Source organism: Muntiacus reevesi, chromosome 18, assembly GCF_963930625.1.
Source record: "Muntiacus reevesi chromosome 18, mMunRee1.1, whole genome shotgun sequence".
Taxonomy (NCBI): Eukaryota; Metazoa; Chordata; class Mammalia; order Artiodactyla; family Cervidae; genus Muntiacus; species Muntiacus reevesi.
Genome location: NC_089266.1, coordinates 42,528,319 through 42,542,759, shown reverse-complemented (window position 1 = coordinate 42,542,759; position 14,441 = coordinate 42,528,319). Strand labels below are relative to the sequence as shown.

At 50.1% G+C, this 14,441-nt stretch overlaps 1 protein-coding gene across 1 annotated transcript; it reads left to right on the top strand.

The window, feature by feature from the left end:
- The first annotated feature begins 1,595 nt into the window (after positions 1 to 1,595).
- LOC136149681 (galectin-9-like) lies at positions 1,596 to 13,421 on the top strand. Its single transcript, XM_065910135.1, has 5 exons — positions 1,596 to 1,650; positions 7,856 to 7,947; positions 10,525 to 10,726; positions 11,558 to 11,668; positions 13,193 to 13,421. Exons 1-5 carry the CDS (start codon positions 1,612 to 1,614, stop codon positions 13,196 to 13,198), a joined length of 450 nt encoding a protein of 149 aa, XP_065766207.1. The 5' UTR covers positions 1,596 to 1,611; the 3' UTR covers positions 13,199 to 13,421.
- Positions 13,422 to 14,441: the final 1,020 nt, after the last annotated feature.

The window sequence follows — 14,441 nt, the reverse complement described above, 5'->3', positions numbered from 1 at the left end:
TGGCTTTCCTCTGCATCTCCATCCGCGATCCAGTTGATCCTGAGTCTCTGTTTCAATCAATCATTTCCTTTCACAAGATGGCGGAGCCAATTAAAGACAGCTTATTCAATATACTACCCCAGTATCCATGTCAGTTGGAATATCTGAGACTTACCTGCTCCCCATTCTAAAGTCCAAAATCAAGGGAGAGGGAAGAGAGAGAGAAATTTGTAGAGAAAAGGGTCAGAAGCTCCTGGGGCATCATTTTACACAATGCTAAGGTAACCTTGGGCTTTCCTGGTAGCTCAGCTGGTAAAGAATCCGCCTGCAATACAGGAGACTCTGGTTCAAGTCCTGAGTTGGGAAGATCCCCTGGAGAAGGGAAAGGCTACCCACTCCAGTCTTCTGGCCTGCACAGTTCCATGGACACAGGAGCCTGGCAGGATACAGTCCACGGAGTTGCAGAGAGTTGGACACGACTGAACAACTTCACTTCACTTCAAGGTAAACTTCAATATGAGGTTTTATATTTGCAAGACATTTCTTTCTACGTGATTATGTTTTTCTTTTCTTTTTTTTTTTTCCCATGTCAAGCAGCTACAGACCCTTAGTTCCCTGACCAGGGATTGGACCCATGAGCCCTGCAGTGGAAGTGCAGAATCCTAACCATTGGACCACCAGGGAAGTTCCAACATGATAATGTTTTTACATTAGGAATAGAATTTTAAAGGAGAGGATACCTTTTCCAGACCCTATTGATGCTTTTGAACTTTCAAGAGTCCAGAGAAGACTCTTGAAAGTACCTTGGACTGCAAGGAAATCAAACCAGTCAATCCCAAAGGAAATGAACCCTGAATATTGGAAGGACTGATGCTGAAGATGAAGCTCCAATACTTTGGCTACCACATGCAAAGGGCCAACTCATTGGAAAAGACCCTGATGCTGGGAAAGATTGAGGGCAGGAGGAGAAGGGGGCGACAAAGTATGAGATGGTGAGACAGCATCACAGACTCAATGAACATGAGCTTGAGCAAGTTCTGGGAGATGGTGAAGGACAGGGAAGCCTGGGGTGCTGCAGTCCATGGGGTCACAAAGAGTCTGACATGACTGAGCGACTGAACACCACCACCACCAAGTAGCCTCAGATGGCTCAGACTGCCACTAATGAGCTGTGTGACCTTAGGTATGACCCTTAGACTCTCTGACCCTCTGTTACTGTGCCTGGAAGAATGGTTACAGTCAGGCCTTCCCAGTACCACTGTCACCCCACGCACAGGCAGCCCCAATCTGCATGGGCTGTGCCAAGCAGCCCCACTGTTGTCTGGACATTCATGACACAACCACAACACCAGGGGCAGCGTCTCCTAGAAGCTCGCTATGGTGTGCATGCAATGAGGCTCTCTGAACCTACATGAACTTCTGGGACCTATTCTGACTTGGAGCGGAGCAAGGAAAGAGGGAGGAGAGAGAACACTGGGTGAGGAGCATCCGCATCTATCCTCTGCTCTTTGTCTCCACCCATTTCCTCTTGCCCTGGGCTCCTCCCCATTGAATAACTGCCAGATTGCTTAGGTTCCATTTCTTCATTAAGCCAGCGGGCGAAGTGGCAGCAGCTACAGAGGTGGTGGAGACATGGCCTTTTGTGGTGCCCAGGCTTCCTACATAAACCCAGTGAGTTCCCGGGGCTGGGGGCGGCCTCAGCTGGGGGAGGGGAGGGACAGGTGTCACAGCTCCTGCAGGTGACAGGAGCTCTTGCAGGGGAATGGGAGGAGGGGGGCATCCAAATGAGAACCCAAGAAAGGCAGACACACCCGCCGGCGTGATCCTGACAGAATTTCTGCTCCAAGCTCGTCTCATCCCCCTAGCCCCACTCAGGGCTGGAGCGGATGAGTATCACCAGGATTCAGTAAGCAAAGGTTTACTGAGCTTTCTCTGGGTGCCACTCCTGCTGTAGATGCTCATCGGGGGAAGAAGGGCCTACATCATAACTAGAAAAGAGATTATCAATAATTTTTTTTGCACAAAGGGAGAGGTACACAGGGCTTCTGGGGAGGCTAACAACCCAGCTTGGAAGTGAAGTGCACTTATCTTGAAGACAGCCTCCCTGGGTTCAGCCATGTACTAGCTGGGTGACCACAAGCATCCTAGGTGGCTCAGCGGGAAATAATCCATCTGCCAATGCAGGAGATGTGGTTTCCGTCCCTGGGTGAGGAGGATCTCTTGGAGGAGGAAATGGCAATGCATTCCAGCATTCTTCCTGGAAAGTCCATTGGACAGAGGAGCCTGGCGGGCTACATTCCATAGGGTTGCAAACAGCTGGACACAACTAAACCACTGAGCAGGCACGCACATGCAAGTTGCTTTACCTCTCTGGGCCTCAATTTTGCATCCATACAATGGGATAATCCTCAGGTCACCGCCCAGGGCTGGGGGAAGAATTAAGCCAGGAAGTCCACTGAGAGAGCTTGAAAGGTGTCTGGTTCACTATGGAAGTGTTTAGAATTAATAGGAGTCTGGGGGTGGCAGACAAGGCCTCCTGAGGAGATGTCTGCTCCCTGAGGGGTGAGAGAGTAAGGCAGGGCAGGTCAAGGATATCTGAGAAGGACCCTCCGGGGAGTTATGGGGGAGAGGGGGCCCTGTGGGGTGCAAGGGCTGCGTCTTGTGCCCTGGGCCTCGTGTGGAGGCCCCATTTCAGGTGGCCTGGTTTAAACCCTGCGAGCCTTGTCATCCCCAGGTCATAAACGGAAAACAGGTTCAGAAAGGTGGAGGTCACTTGTCAAATGTCCCCAGATGGTAAGTGACCAAGGAAGCAAGGGCCCACAGAGAGAGACCTGGGTGAGGAGGAAGCAGGCAGGCAGCAACCCGGGTCTCAGGAGGTTTCCATGCTCCCTGGGTCCTGGGCCTGGGCCTGGGCCTTCAGTAGGAGCCTCTCCCAACCTCAGCTGCCTGAGAGGCTGGGCAGGTCGGCTGATGGAGTCCTTCCTGGGGAGGCGTGAGGGGACAGCAGGTACTGGGGACTGCTGCACTCCACACTCAAGCCCACCTCCCGGGGGCCCCCGCTGGGCCTGCTTGCTCCAGGCAGTGTCCAGTGGCCCTCAGCCCACTTTGGGGGGCTTCTGTTAGGGTTGGAGGAAGCTGGGCCCACCCTGGGTGGGTGCCTCCATGGTGACCTCGGGTCAGGATGTGACACCTAGGTTTCCTTCTCCCTCAGATGGGGGACACAGAGCCCTTTCCAGACCTGACATTTTATGATTCTGAAGACACATTTTTCCTTTCTAATCCTTGGATTCAAAAGCCAAAGATTTGAAATTAGAAGGAAATTCCTTCTATCGACAGCAGAGAGGCAAAACAGGGCCTCGGAGTCTGGATGAGAAAGAGGCTGGTGCAGCCCCCCAGGGGCCAGCAGCACTGTCCACCCCATGTGGCCGCCCACCCCCGGGTCACCCAGTGACCTCTAGTATCTGGGACCTCACTTCCTCCCGAGTGCAACATGAGGGTCACCCGCCCGGCCAGTCAGCTGAGTCAATGCCTCTAGGATATGCCTCAGGAGCGCCCCTATTGCTCGCCCATGCACCCCTCTGGTCTCATCTGGCCCAGCCCCCAGAGGGCCAGGAGGGCCGAGCCAGGAGTCAGGACAGGACTCACTCTTGGGTCCAGCAGGGTCAGGGCTTCACCGTGAGAAGCGGCCTGGGTGAGGGCTAAGAGCGTGGGTGCTGGGATCAAACCTGCCTCTTTCACTGCCCAGCTGTGTGACTTCGGGAAAGTTAGGCAAGCTGCTTGTTCTGTTTCCTCATCTGCAAGCACGGCCCCAGTAATGACCTGCGTGGCTTCGAGGAAATGGGATGATGAGATGACAAAGACCAGGAAAGGAGGCCACCAGAAGGGTAGCAGCGCTGCCCTCTGCGGGTGAGCCCCCTGGTCAGGTGTGGCTGGGTGGCCTCTGTGACGCGGGGTCTCCAGAAAGGGAATTCCCACCCCTGGCCTGTAGGGCCTGGTTCCTCTTTCTGGAAGGATATGAAGAGGAGGGAAAGATCCTCAGCCTCCAGGCATGGCCAAGAGCAGAGGCCTAGTTTAGACCCAGCAGAAGGATAAAGCCATCCTGACGCAGACAGCTACCCTTGTCAGTCTTTCCAGCCAAGGACTTTCCACTTAGCCTTTCACCTAATCCTCTTAAGGACACTGCCAGGCTGGCCTCGCTAGCGTCTCACCTGTCTCCCCCTTCTGAGGCGGGAACTGGGGTGCAGACAGGTCATGTGACTTGGTCAGCATCAGAGCTGCCAGCTTGGGGAGTTGGGAGGCAAGTCTATGCTGTGGGGCCACAAATCCAACATAAAAATCCTTCCTCTGCGTCCTCTAGGTGCTGCTGTTTCTTGCTAAGATCACAGACACACAACACACACATGCACGGAGGGGTCCTTGGCCAGCCAGGCTTAAAGCAATACAAATTTATTCTGTTACAGTTCTGAGGTCAAACTCTAAACTCAAAGTGTCAGCAAGGCTGTTCCCTTCCGGAGGCTTCAGGGGAGAATGTTTCCTTGCCTTTCTCAGTTTCCAGAGACTGCCTGCTTCCCTTGGCTTGTGACCCCTTCCTCCTGCTTCTCGCTTATGTTGTCACAGGTACTACTGACCCTCCTCTTCTAGCTCCCTCATTGAGGACCCTGTGACTACATCGGGCCCATGCAGATAATCTACAATAACTTATCTCAAGATCCTTAACCTAATCACATCTGCATAACCCTCCTTTGCTGTATAAAGTAGTATATTCACAACTTCCAGGAATTAGCATGTAGACATTGTTGGTAGGGCAGAGGGAAGGGTGATAATTATTCAGCCCACCCTACCCTCCTTGGAGTCAACCAATATTAATGGTTTGCTTGAATCATTCCAGAAATGTTTTTAGATAATTCTTTATTTATAATTAGTAAATATATGTTTATAGCCTCCCCCACTCATTTTTGGAGAAGGCAATGGAAACCCATTCCAGTTCTCTTGCCTGGTAAATGTCATAGACAGAGGAGCCTTGTAGGCTGCAGTCCATGGGGTCGCTAAGCGTCAGACATGACTGACAGACTTCATTTTCACTTTTCATCTTCATGCATTGAAGAAGGAAATGGCAACCCCCTCCAGTGTTCTTGCCTGAAGAATCCCAGGGACGGGGGAGCCTGGTGGGCAGCCGTCTATGAGGTCACACAGAGTTAGACACGACTGAAGCGACTTAGCAGCAGCACCCATTTTTTGAATAATCCATGTGGCATCATTCTATATCAATTCTCAAAGAATTCCCTTCTTCCTCTTCTTCTTTTCTTAAGTCTCCATACAGTCCATTGTATGGAAACATCAAATTAATTTCACTATTTTCTTCCTGGTGGACTTTTGGACTTGCTTTTGATTCTTTACAATTATAATGCAGCTATGAATAATCTTGTCTTCAGGACTATGCTCATTTTGAAATAATCTTGTGTTTCAGAATTTGAGGATGCCATTGAAGACACTAAAATCTCACAAAGCTTTTTGGGGGAATCACTTCCTATGGTCCTTGGTGGCTCAGAAGTTAAAGAATCTGCCTGCCATGCAGGAGACTCAGGCTCAACCCCTGGGTCAGAAAGGTCCCCTGGAGAAGGGAATGGCAACCCACTCCAATATTCCTGCCTGGAAAATCCTATGGACAGAGGAGCCTGGCACTATAGTCTATGGGATCGCAAAAAGTTGGGCGTGACTGAGCAACTAACACATACACACACACACACACACACACACATTTCCTAAGATTAACTGTACTGCCCGCCCCCATTACCCACACAGGAATTCCTCCATCCTGCCTTCCTTCTGTGCTCTGAGGACCTCATCCCATCACACTGTGCTTTCAGTTCTTTATGCCTTTGTGTGAATATGCTTGAGGGAGGCGCCCATGCTGCCAGAAGGATATATTTTAAGCCTTGTCTTTCATGATGGTATGAAAGGCACTTAAGAGGCTTCAATCAACAAATAAGGGGATTCTTCAGGAAAGTCCACCATGGTGGTCAGCCTAACTGGGTCAGGCTGATTCTACTCCAAAATCACTGACATGGACAGACAACAGAAAGAACTCAGACATGCAGAGATGTTGTGATTTGCTTAACGTCACCAAAGTATTTAACGGCAGAGTTCAGACCTGACCTGGGGCCACAAAAGACACCTCTGCCAAGGTCTAAGGAGAGCACAGTCTGTCTGAACGGGATCCTGGCATCGCTGGGTATCTCCCAGGGCCAGCAGTGCACACTGGAGTCTGGAGAGGCTTCCCTGGATTCTGAGTGGTTCCACAGCTCAAGGACATAGACTAGGACTGAATTGAGCTGGCAGGTATTTTTTTTTTTTTTTGGCCTGGAGACTGTTTTAACTCATTACCAAAGAGAAAGTATAATACAGAGATATTAGTATCATGAACAACACATACCAGTCACTCAGTTTCAACGCATGAACGATCTGCTTTATCTCTGCCCAGCTCTACTTTACTTTCCACTCCTGGATTGTTTTGAAGCAAATTGAGATATATCAATTCAATGCAAATATTTCATTATATGTCTCTTACAGCAAAGGAAACCTACTACAATCCTTTCCAAAGCATTTTGCCCCCCCCAAATTAGAAAGTTTTACAGAAGGAAAATTTCAGATTTCTGTCTTTTCCTAAAGACTTGGAGGCTCTGACAACACTGGGCCTGAAAGGTACTCAGGTTACAGCTGAGTGGACACTGCTCTTTAGATAAGGACGATGATGCCTACTTTGATGCAGTCTCCACCACTCCTGACTGTCCCCCTACCTGGCCAGTTCAACTATGCAAATCACCTGCCTGGTTCCTGTAAGCATTTAATCTTTGTAAAATATTACTTAGAGGAAAAGGGAGAACATACTTCAACAGTGTGAAAATGTGAAAACTGACTTGGAGACAGAGCTGTGTTGAAGGCAGTTGTAGAACCATGTTAGATAAAAAGCATTCTGGAAGGATGAGCCAGTCTCTCCCCATAGACATTTTCTTACTGAATCATCCATGTCACTCAGAAGCTGGGACTTGTTCTCATTTCATGGATGAAGAAACTGAGGCAAAGAGAAGTTAAATAAGCTTCCCAAGGCCACTAAGGTAATGAATAGCAGAATTAGGATTCAAACCTGAAGGATGCCTGACTCTAAAATGGAGCATCTTCACTATAACCCTGGGTCCTTTAAAGAGGCTCAGGAAAGAGACAAAGAAATGGTGCCCAGAAGGGGTGGAGATGCCACATGAGGACATTGGAGGCTGCCTGGAGGAAGGATGGGAGCCCAGGAACGGAGGTAGAAGGGGGGGCTGCCCCATGGCTGCAGAGAGCATCTGGGAAGAGGCACTTTCTGAGGTTGTGGGGGGACAAAGGTCAAGGTCACCATTGTTCTCTGGGTGGGCTGGGCAGGAGGGGGAAGATGACTTCTTGGCCTGCTCACGTGAGCAGAAGGTTTATCCTCGAGTACAGGGAGTGGGTCTCTTTGGTCCATGGTGGAACCTGAGTCCCCCGCCAGGACTTGAGGTCTTTACTAGCAGCTTGGCTTGGGATTCAGCCACTGCCCTCACTCCCCTGGTTCCTTCCCGTCTCAGGGCTGTGTACTCGCTGCTTCTTTCTTTGGCAGCTGCCGATCTGACCCTGTCACATCCTCTCAGAGCCTGAGGGGCTCCTTCTTGCAACCTCAAAATATCTGTGTAACTTCCTCACTCCAGGGCTGGAAGGTCCATGGAGCTGAGGCTCCTCTGTCCTGTTCGTGGCCGCATGTGGCCCCTAGGCTGCTGCTCCACACCCAGGCCAGCCCCCGGCCAGGGCTGAAGAGGACGGAGAGAAGGAGGCAGGCCAACTGATCACTGTCTTCTCTCCACAGCCTGTTCCCTTTACCGGGTTGATCGAAGGGGGTCTCCAGGAAGGACACACGATCACCGTCATGGGGAGTGTTCTTTCCACAGGTGAAAACAGGTACCGGGAATTGTTGTCTCTCTCGGCCTCACCCCTGAGTGAACCAGGGTGCTGTCAGCTCAGGATGGTCCACCGAGCATCCTCCAAGCTGCCCACACCCAGCTCAGGGGATGGGAAGAGCCCGGCCCTGCCAACAATGCACAGCCCCCCTACCACCTACCTGTAGCATCCGGGGCACCATTAAGCAGACTCCCCAGAGACAGGGGGAATGGAGGCTCATGGTTTAGAGAGGGAAGCAGGCCAGCCCAGAGGTGGAGTTCTGGGACTGAACTTCGTATACAATGACCCAGAGCTGCAGATACATCAACTCCCTTCATTTCCTCTAGCCGGTCTCATCTACTTTGGAAGCTTCATTTGAGGTGATTTGGAAATATTTAAACTTGCCATCAAAGTTCTATTTGGTCTCTTTCAGTTTCAAGGTTTTTCCCACTAAAGTCAATTCAAAATATAGATAACTCAGCTCTGTTTCCCATCTCCTTTCTCCCGAGGGGGACTGTCTGGGAACAGAGAAGAGCTTGCATAGATTCCAGATGCGAGAGGTCCTCAGGAGTTCACACAGCCCTGAACTCCAATGAACTCCGTGGTGTGGAGGCCTGGGACCTGTGCACCCTGAGATCTGCAGTGCCCACAGGGGCCCCTCTGGACACGTGGCCTCTCTCAGAAGCCTCTCTGTCCTATGTCAGCTGACTTCTACCCCCACTGCTCCTTTCATTACTTTTCGTGGGGCCTGGGGACCTTCTGGATTCCTCCAGGCCCCTCCCCCCGCAGCCCTACTTTGACGTCTGGCTTCTAGACGACTTCCTCTGCCACTGCCTCCCCTGCCAGGTGACCCGGCCACAGTGAATGAGGGACTCTGAGAGCCCTGAGTGCCTGCAGGGGACTTGAGGGAAGTGAGGCACCCGGTTCTGAAACCCGGTCCACAGGGGAATCCGGGACCTTGACTCTGAACTCCCACCCCTCTCTCTCCCCTCCCTGTGCCAACCCTTCCTCCCAGCACAGGAGGGCTTTCTACTCCACTCTGTCTAATAGATCCTGTCTCTACCTCCGAGGGTCCCACTTCTGATGGGAGCTGCTCTTCTCTCCTCCCCTCGGGCAGAATCTTCAAAGGAACACAGCAATGAAGCTGGGGGACTGCAAAGGCAAAAACGACATCCAGAGACATGTCAGAAACACTATTCTCCACTTTAAGAGAAATGAGAACTTAAAATTTCTCATTTCAGGGTCACTTGGAGCTTCGTTTTCATTGGAGGGAGGGAGGGCTGCTGGGTTCAGTAACACACCAGTTCCTCTTGGGCCCTGATGGCTGAGGGCTCACAGAGCATCCTGGTATTTAGGAAGGCACTCAGAACTCACACCCTTAACCAAGAAAGCAAATGGGCTCTGGGGGGTTTCTCTGGTGGGCCAGTGGTCAGGACTCCAATCTTCCACTGCAGAGGTCATGGATTTGGTCCCTGATCAGAGAACTAAGATCCTTGAGCCGTGAAGCCAGAAGAAACCCCAGATAAACAAGCAAAACAGAGCACTCTGCAGGTAGAATGCCCACTGAGGGCCACCCGTGGGCGTGGGGCAGTGCCAGTTCTGCGGTGATGCCATGGGACTGAGACAGGCTGTCTGACAGTTGTGTGTTAGTTGGGAGCCTGAGTGACCCCAGGAAGCATACTGGGAACCACATTGACTCTGAGTTCAGGAAAGGTGTTGGGAGAGAGATGCCTCATTGGGTAATTCAGGCTGGACCTTGGTTAGGGGATATGCATGAGCTCCATCTGGGAAAAAGCACAAGGATTTATTGCACCCCTTTTGTGAGCTAGGCCCCTTGGAAGCTCCTTTTGTCTTCATTCCTCATCCCTATAGTTTCAGCTATATCCAGAAGAGAAGGAGATGGTGAGGGGTTTCCTCCGAGGTGAGATGGGAACAATAGATACTTATTTAGGGGTGCCCTTGGGCTGTTTCAGTCATCATCCCCGAAGGAAGGCAGTCACCTCTTTCTGGGTGGGCCAGCTGCAGGATAGCATGGTCCCAAGTCATTGCAAATGACAAACAGGGCAGAGCTGGGGTCAGGGTCCAGGCCTTCTGACCTCACTCAGGTCAGGTGGACACACGACAACCTCTGAAGAGGGACAGATGCACACTGTGACGTCCCCATGCCCAGAGACCTGGGGTTTTTTCTGTGTCTCCCCTTTAGACACCATCTCTGTAGATGTCCCATCAATGCACTTGTTCTTTCCATTTGCTCTGTTTCCCAGCTGAGCAGACACAGGCTGACCTCCAGGGAGCCACCACTTGGCCCCAAAGACTCTCACTTCTAGGCACATTTCTCTATTTCCATCTTGGACACAAATTTCTTTACCCATATCCTCATTTTTAGAAAACCACACTGTAAGGGCAAAATGTGGTAACTGCCCAAAACACACTGAGGTGAATGAAGTGAGCCAAAGGGATGGGAGGACTGGAGGTGGGTACCGACCAGCCACGCAGGCTGTGTGCAGGTTCCCAGACGGATGTCAGTCACAGAGTGAGCACCTGCTGTTCCCTCCCTTGGCAGTAAGCCAGGATACTGTCTGATATTCTTTGACCTAGGTTTGAAGTGAACTTTCAGATGGGCTACAATGACAATGAAATTGCCTTCCACTTCAACCCTCGGTTTGAAGAAAGCGGGTATGTGGTCTGCAACACGAAGCAGCTAGGAACCTGGGGGTCAGAGGAGAAGAAGATGCAGATGCCCTTCCAGAAGGGGACTCCATTTGAGATCTGCTTCGAGGTAGAGAGCTCCGCCTTCAAGGTGAGTGGGAACTCTCCTCTCTTTATCTGTCTGTTCCCCAGCCCCATAAGGTGCTGTGAGCAGCCTTTAAATAATCATGTGAGCAACACTTTGTACAGAGAAGAGGACTATCTCCTTGTAAGGCTGCAGTCTCCTCACACACCTTCACCTGCATCTACAGGTACACCTATTGCTTCTTTTACTCTGGAAGCAAGCACCAGAGAAGTCACCATGATGCTTTTTGGCCCCTGGGTCTTTCAGTCCATGTTATCTCCATTTCTCTGTTGTAGCCCTTCTTCCACTCCAGGTCCCTGGGAACATTTGTTTTTCTGTTACCTTGTTGTTGCATTTATCCAGGTGTTATTAAAGACTTAGTTCTGCCTGGCATTGCACATTGGTTTTGCAAGCAGAGCAGTGTCTCTGGGCTTGGGGAGATGGGAGGGGAGCTGAATACATCTGTTGTCTTTTCTCTCTGTGTGAACATGAATGTCCCCACCATGTCATCATACAGCCTGACATCACTTCCTTGCTCCCCGTGGACATTTGCATGTCTATTTTAATAACACCGCAGGAGAGCTAAACTAGAAAGACAAACCTACTGTGATAAACAAACACCAGAAGAATGAAGAAGCCAAGGACTAGAGTCAGCTAGTGATTGCCTTTTGATGCACTTAGTGTCCCAACCATGTTCCTGTAACTGGCACAGCTCTGAAGGCTGTTGCCCTGACCTACAGGGGACTGATGTAAAAACTAGATACAGGTCTAAATGTCTAGAAGCAGGGGTCCCAGAGGCATGGGTGCGCTCCCACTTGGTCCTGGACCGTCTCCTACCATGTGCACTCATCTCAACAGGTGATGGTGAACAAGAACATCTTCATGGAGTATGCACACCGGCTGCCCTTCCACAAATTCAACGGCATCTCCATCAAGGGCGGCGTGCATCTGTCCTACGTCAGCATCCAGGTCAGACTGTGCACCCAGCACTCGTCCCCAGGGGCTGGGTGTGGGGCCCCGTTCCCTCTGTGGGTCCTGCTGTGTGAACCCAAAGGTGCCAGCCAGTCTCGTCTCCAGGTGGTTCTGGGCACACACTCTGGCTGCCCCAGTCTGTCTTTCTTGTGTCGCTGTGTCTGTCTGGGACACCCGCTCAGGCTCCTGGACTAGTAGGTTTCTTGTCTCTGTCACTGTCTACCATCCCCCTGGTGAGGAGGCCCTGTGCTTCTCGAAACAACCTAGAGTCAAACTGAATCCAGCTCAGATTCCCGGCTCTGCCATTTTCATTGGCTGGGGAATCTTAGACGAGCGATTTCACCTCTCCCAGACTTAGTTTCCTCACCTGTGGAATGAGCATGATCGGCCTCCCCACAGGTCGTCGTGTGAGCTCAATGAGACAATACACATCAAAGGGCACAGTATATCCTTTCTGTAGCCATTCCCGGGTTTATTGGACCCTCTCTGTGTATTATAATTTTTGAATGTGTTAGCAACATCTAAGAGGTCACGACCAATTTTGCAAGATGAAAACGTTCAGGAATTGGATGGTGGTGATTTTTGCACAGCCACAGGAGTGAACTTAACACCACTGAACTGTAGGTACACTTGTGTGTATGCTAGGTTGCTCAGTCATGTCCGACTCTTTGAGACCCCATGGACTGGAGCCCGCCAGGCTCCTCTGTCCATAGCGCTTCTCCAGGCAAAAATACTGGAGTGGGTTGCCAGGCCCTCCTCCAGGGGATCTTCCCAACCCAGGGATCAAACCCAGGTCTCCCACATTGCAGGTCGATTCTTTACAGTCTGAGCCAGTACACTTAAGATGGTCAATTTTACATAATGTGCATTTCACCACTGTTTAGGAAAAGAGATCAGGTAGATTTCTTCTTCCTCCTAAAAATGGAGAGGTCCCAGAAGACTGATTACCTCAAGGATGCTGACTAGAAAATTCCAGACTGACTGATTAAGACTACATTCCTGGGGAAGGTCAAAGCTACAGTTAGGTTAGGTCTTAAACCTAGGTTTGGCATCATGGGCTTCAGCAAAAGTAGGCCATTTTGAACCTGTGGTTTTCTCTTCAACTATGCCCCACTTTGTAGCAAACTCTCAGCCTAACCAAAAGATACAATCAGAATGTAAGGCATTAGCATCACTCTCAGCTACCGATATATAGTCCCCACAGCTTTGTTCACCCTTGGTGTGGTATCCATGGCCCTGATTGTTTTGCTTAATCCCTCTGTCATTTGTAACCCAGCAGGACCCTATCCGGGGCATCCTGGGACAGCCCTATGCCCCTCGAGTGTTATAAACCTTTAGCCTCCTAGGCCTTCCCCAAGTTCCAAGGATAAAATTTAAGTGAGAAGATGCAGAAGTAAAGGGTAACAGCCAAGCAAAACAAAGTGATAATAGCTTAGCCGTTAAATACCATCAAGGACCTTTAGTTCCTCCTCAAGAGCTATAGCCAGTATTCTGAACCAAATTCTTTGTGCTGCTTTACAGATATAGAAATCCCTACAATGTGGAAGATGTTCACTGTATGGTGCTACATGGGCATAGAACCCGGAAGCTTGATGATATTGACTCCTGATTACCTCACCACCAACCAATCAGAAGACATCTATGAGCTGATCACACACCCCTCACGCTTTCCGTCACCCTGTGTTTAAGACCACTTCCCTGAAAGTCATCATGAAATTTGGGTTTTTTAAGCTTGCCTGGACCCCTTGCTTGGTACCTGCAATAAATGCTGCACTTCCCTTCATCATAACCCCGTGTCAGTAGATTGGTTTTACAGTGCGTGGATGAATCGTACTGCGTGGAGGTAAATCTGATCTAGATAGTGATGGATGGATTGGAAATTCTGATGGTAAATTCAGTTGAAAGATTACTTTCTTTAGCAATGTGTTGGGGGTTACAGATTGGGGCTTTATCTTTCCTAGTCAGTGGCAGAGAAAAAGAAAGGAATTGAAGGAGGAAGGATGTCATGTTAAGTTAAAGTGTGAAGACTTGATCCATTGTTTAGGACCAAAGCAGCCTACCTGAACGTCATCTACTGCTCTTCCCCCTCACTTTGATTCTGAAGTCTCCATCACCTGGACAGGACCGGGTGTCATGTGGGGTCTTCTTCAGTCCTGAGACGTATACCCAGATTCAAGAGCTTGACTGCCATCCATGTAGTTGGGATGATCTGGTGCAGTCCCTTCCGAGGAGATTAAAGGGAAGTCTTTGCTCTTAGTGATTCCAAATCAGATGGTAGAAGACAACTCGGACTCAGTTTGGTGAGTTGTAGCCAGACTGAGTGCCCTCCAAGCCTCAGCTCATTCAGTGTTCATGACAATCATATCAAACATGGCCTGTGATTAGCTACATCTCATAGATGAGGAAAGACTGAAACTTAGAGTGTAGGGGAGCAAAATGTGTCCCCTAAATGTGTCGCTTTGGCTTGAGTATTCATTTAGGCTGATTCTTCTTAAGAAACTGAAGGCTCAAAGTTTTTCTCTTACCTCCTCCTCAACACGGGGTTGCAAAGAGTTGGACATGACTGAGCGACTGAACTGAAGAACTGCAGCAAAGAGTGCAGATAAAGGGCCTGTTGTAGAAATAGAGCCTTGAGCATTGATATTTACAGAAAAACACAAGCGAGGTGTGGTAGGGGAAACCTTGCACATCCTAGCGATCAGAGTCCACTCTGCATCCAGCAAGCACTTACATACCAAACATTGACTTTTCTGTGAATAGCCTTCCTCAT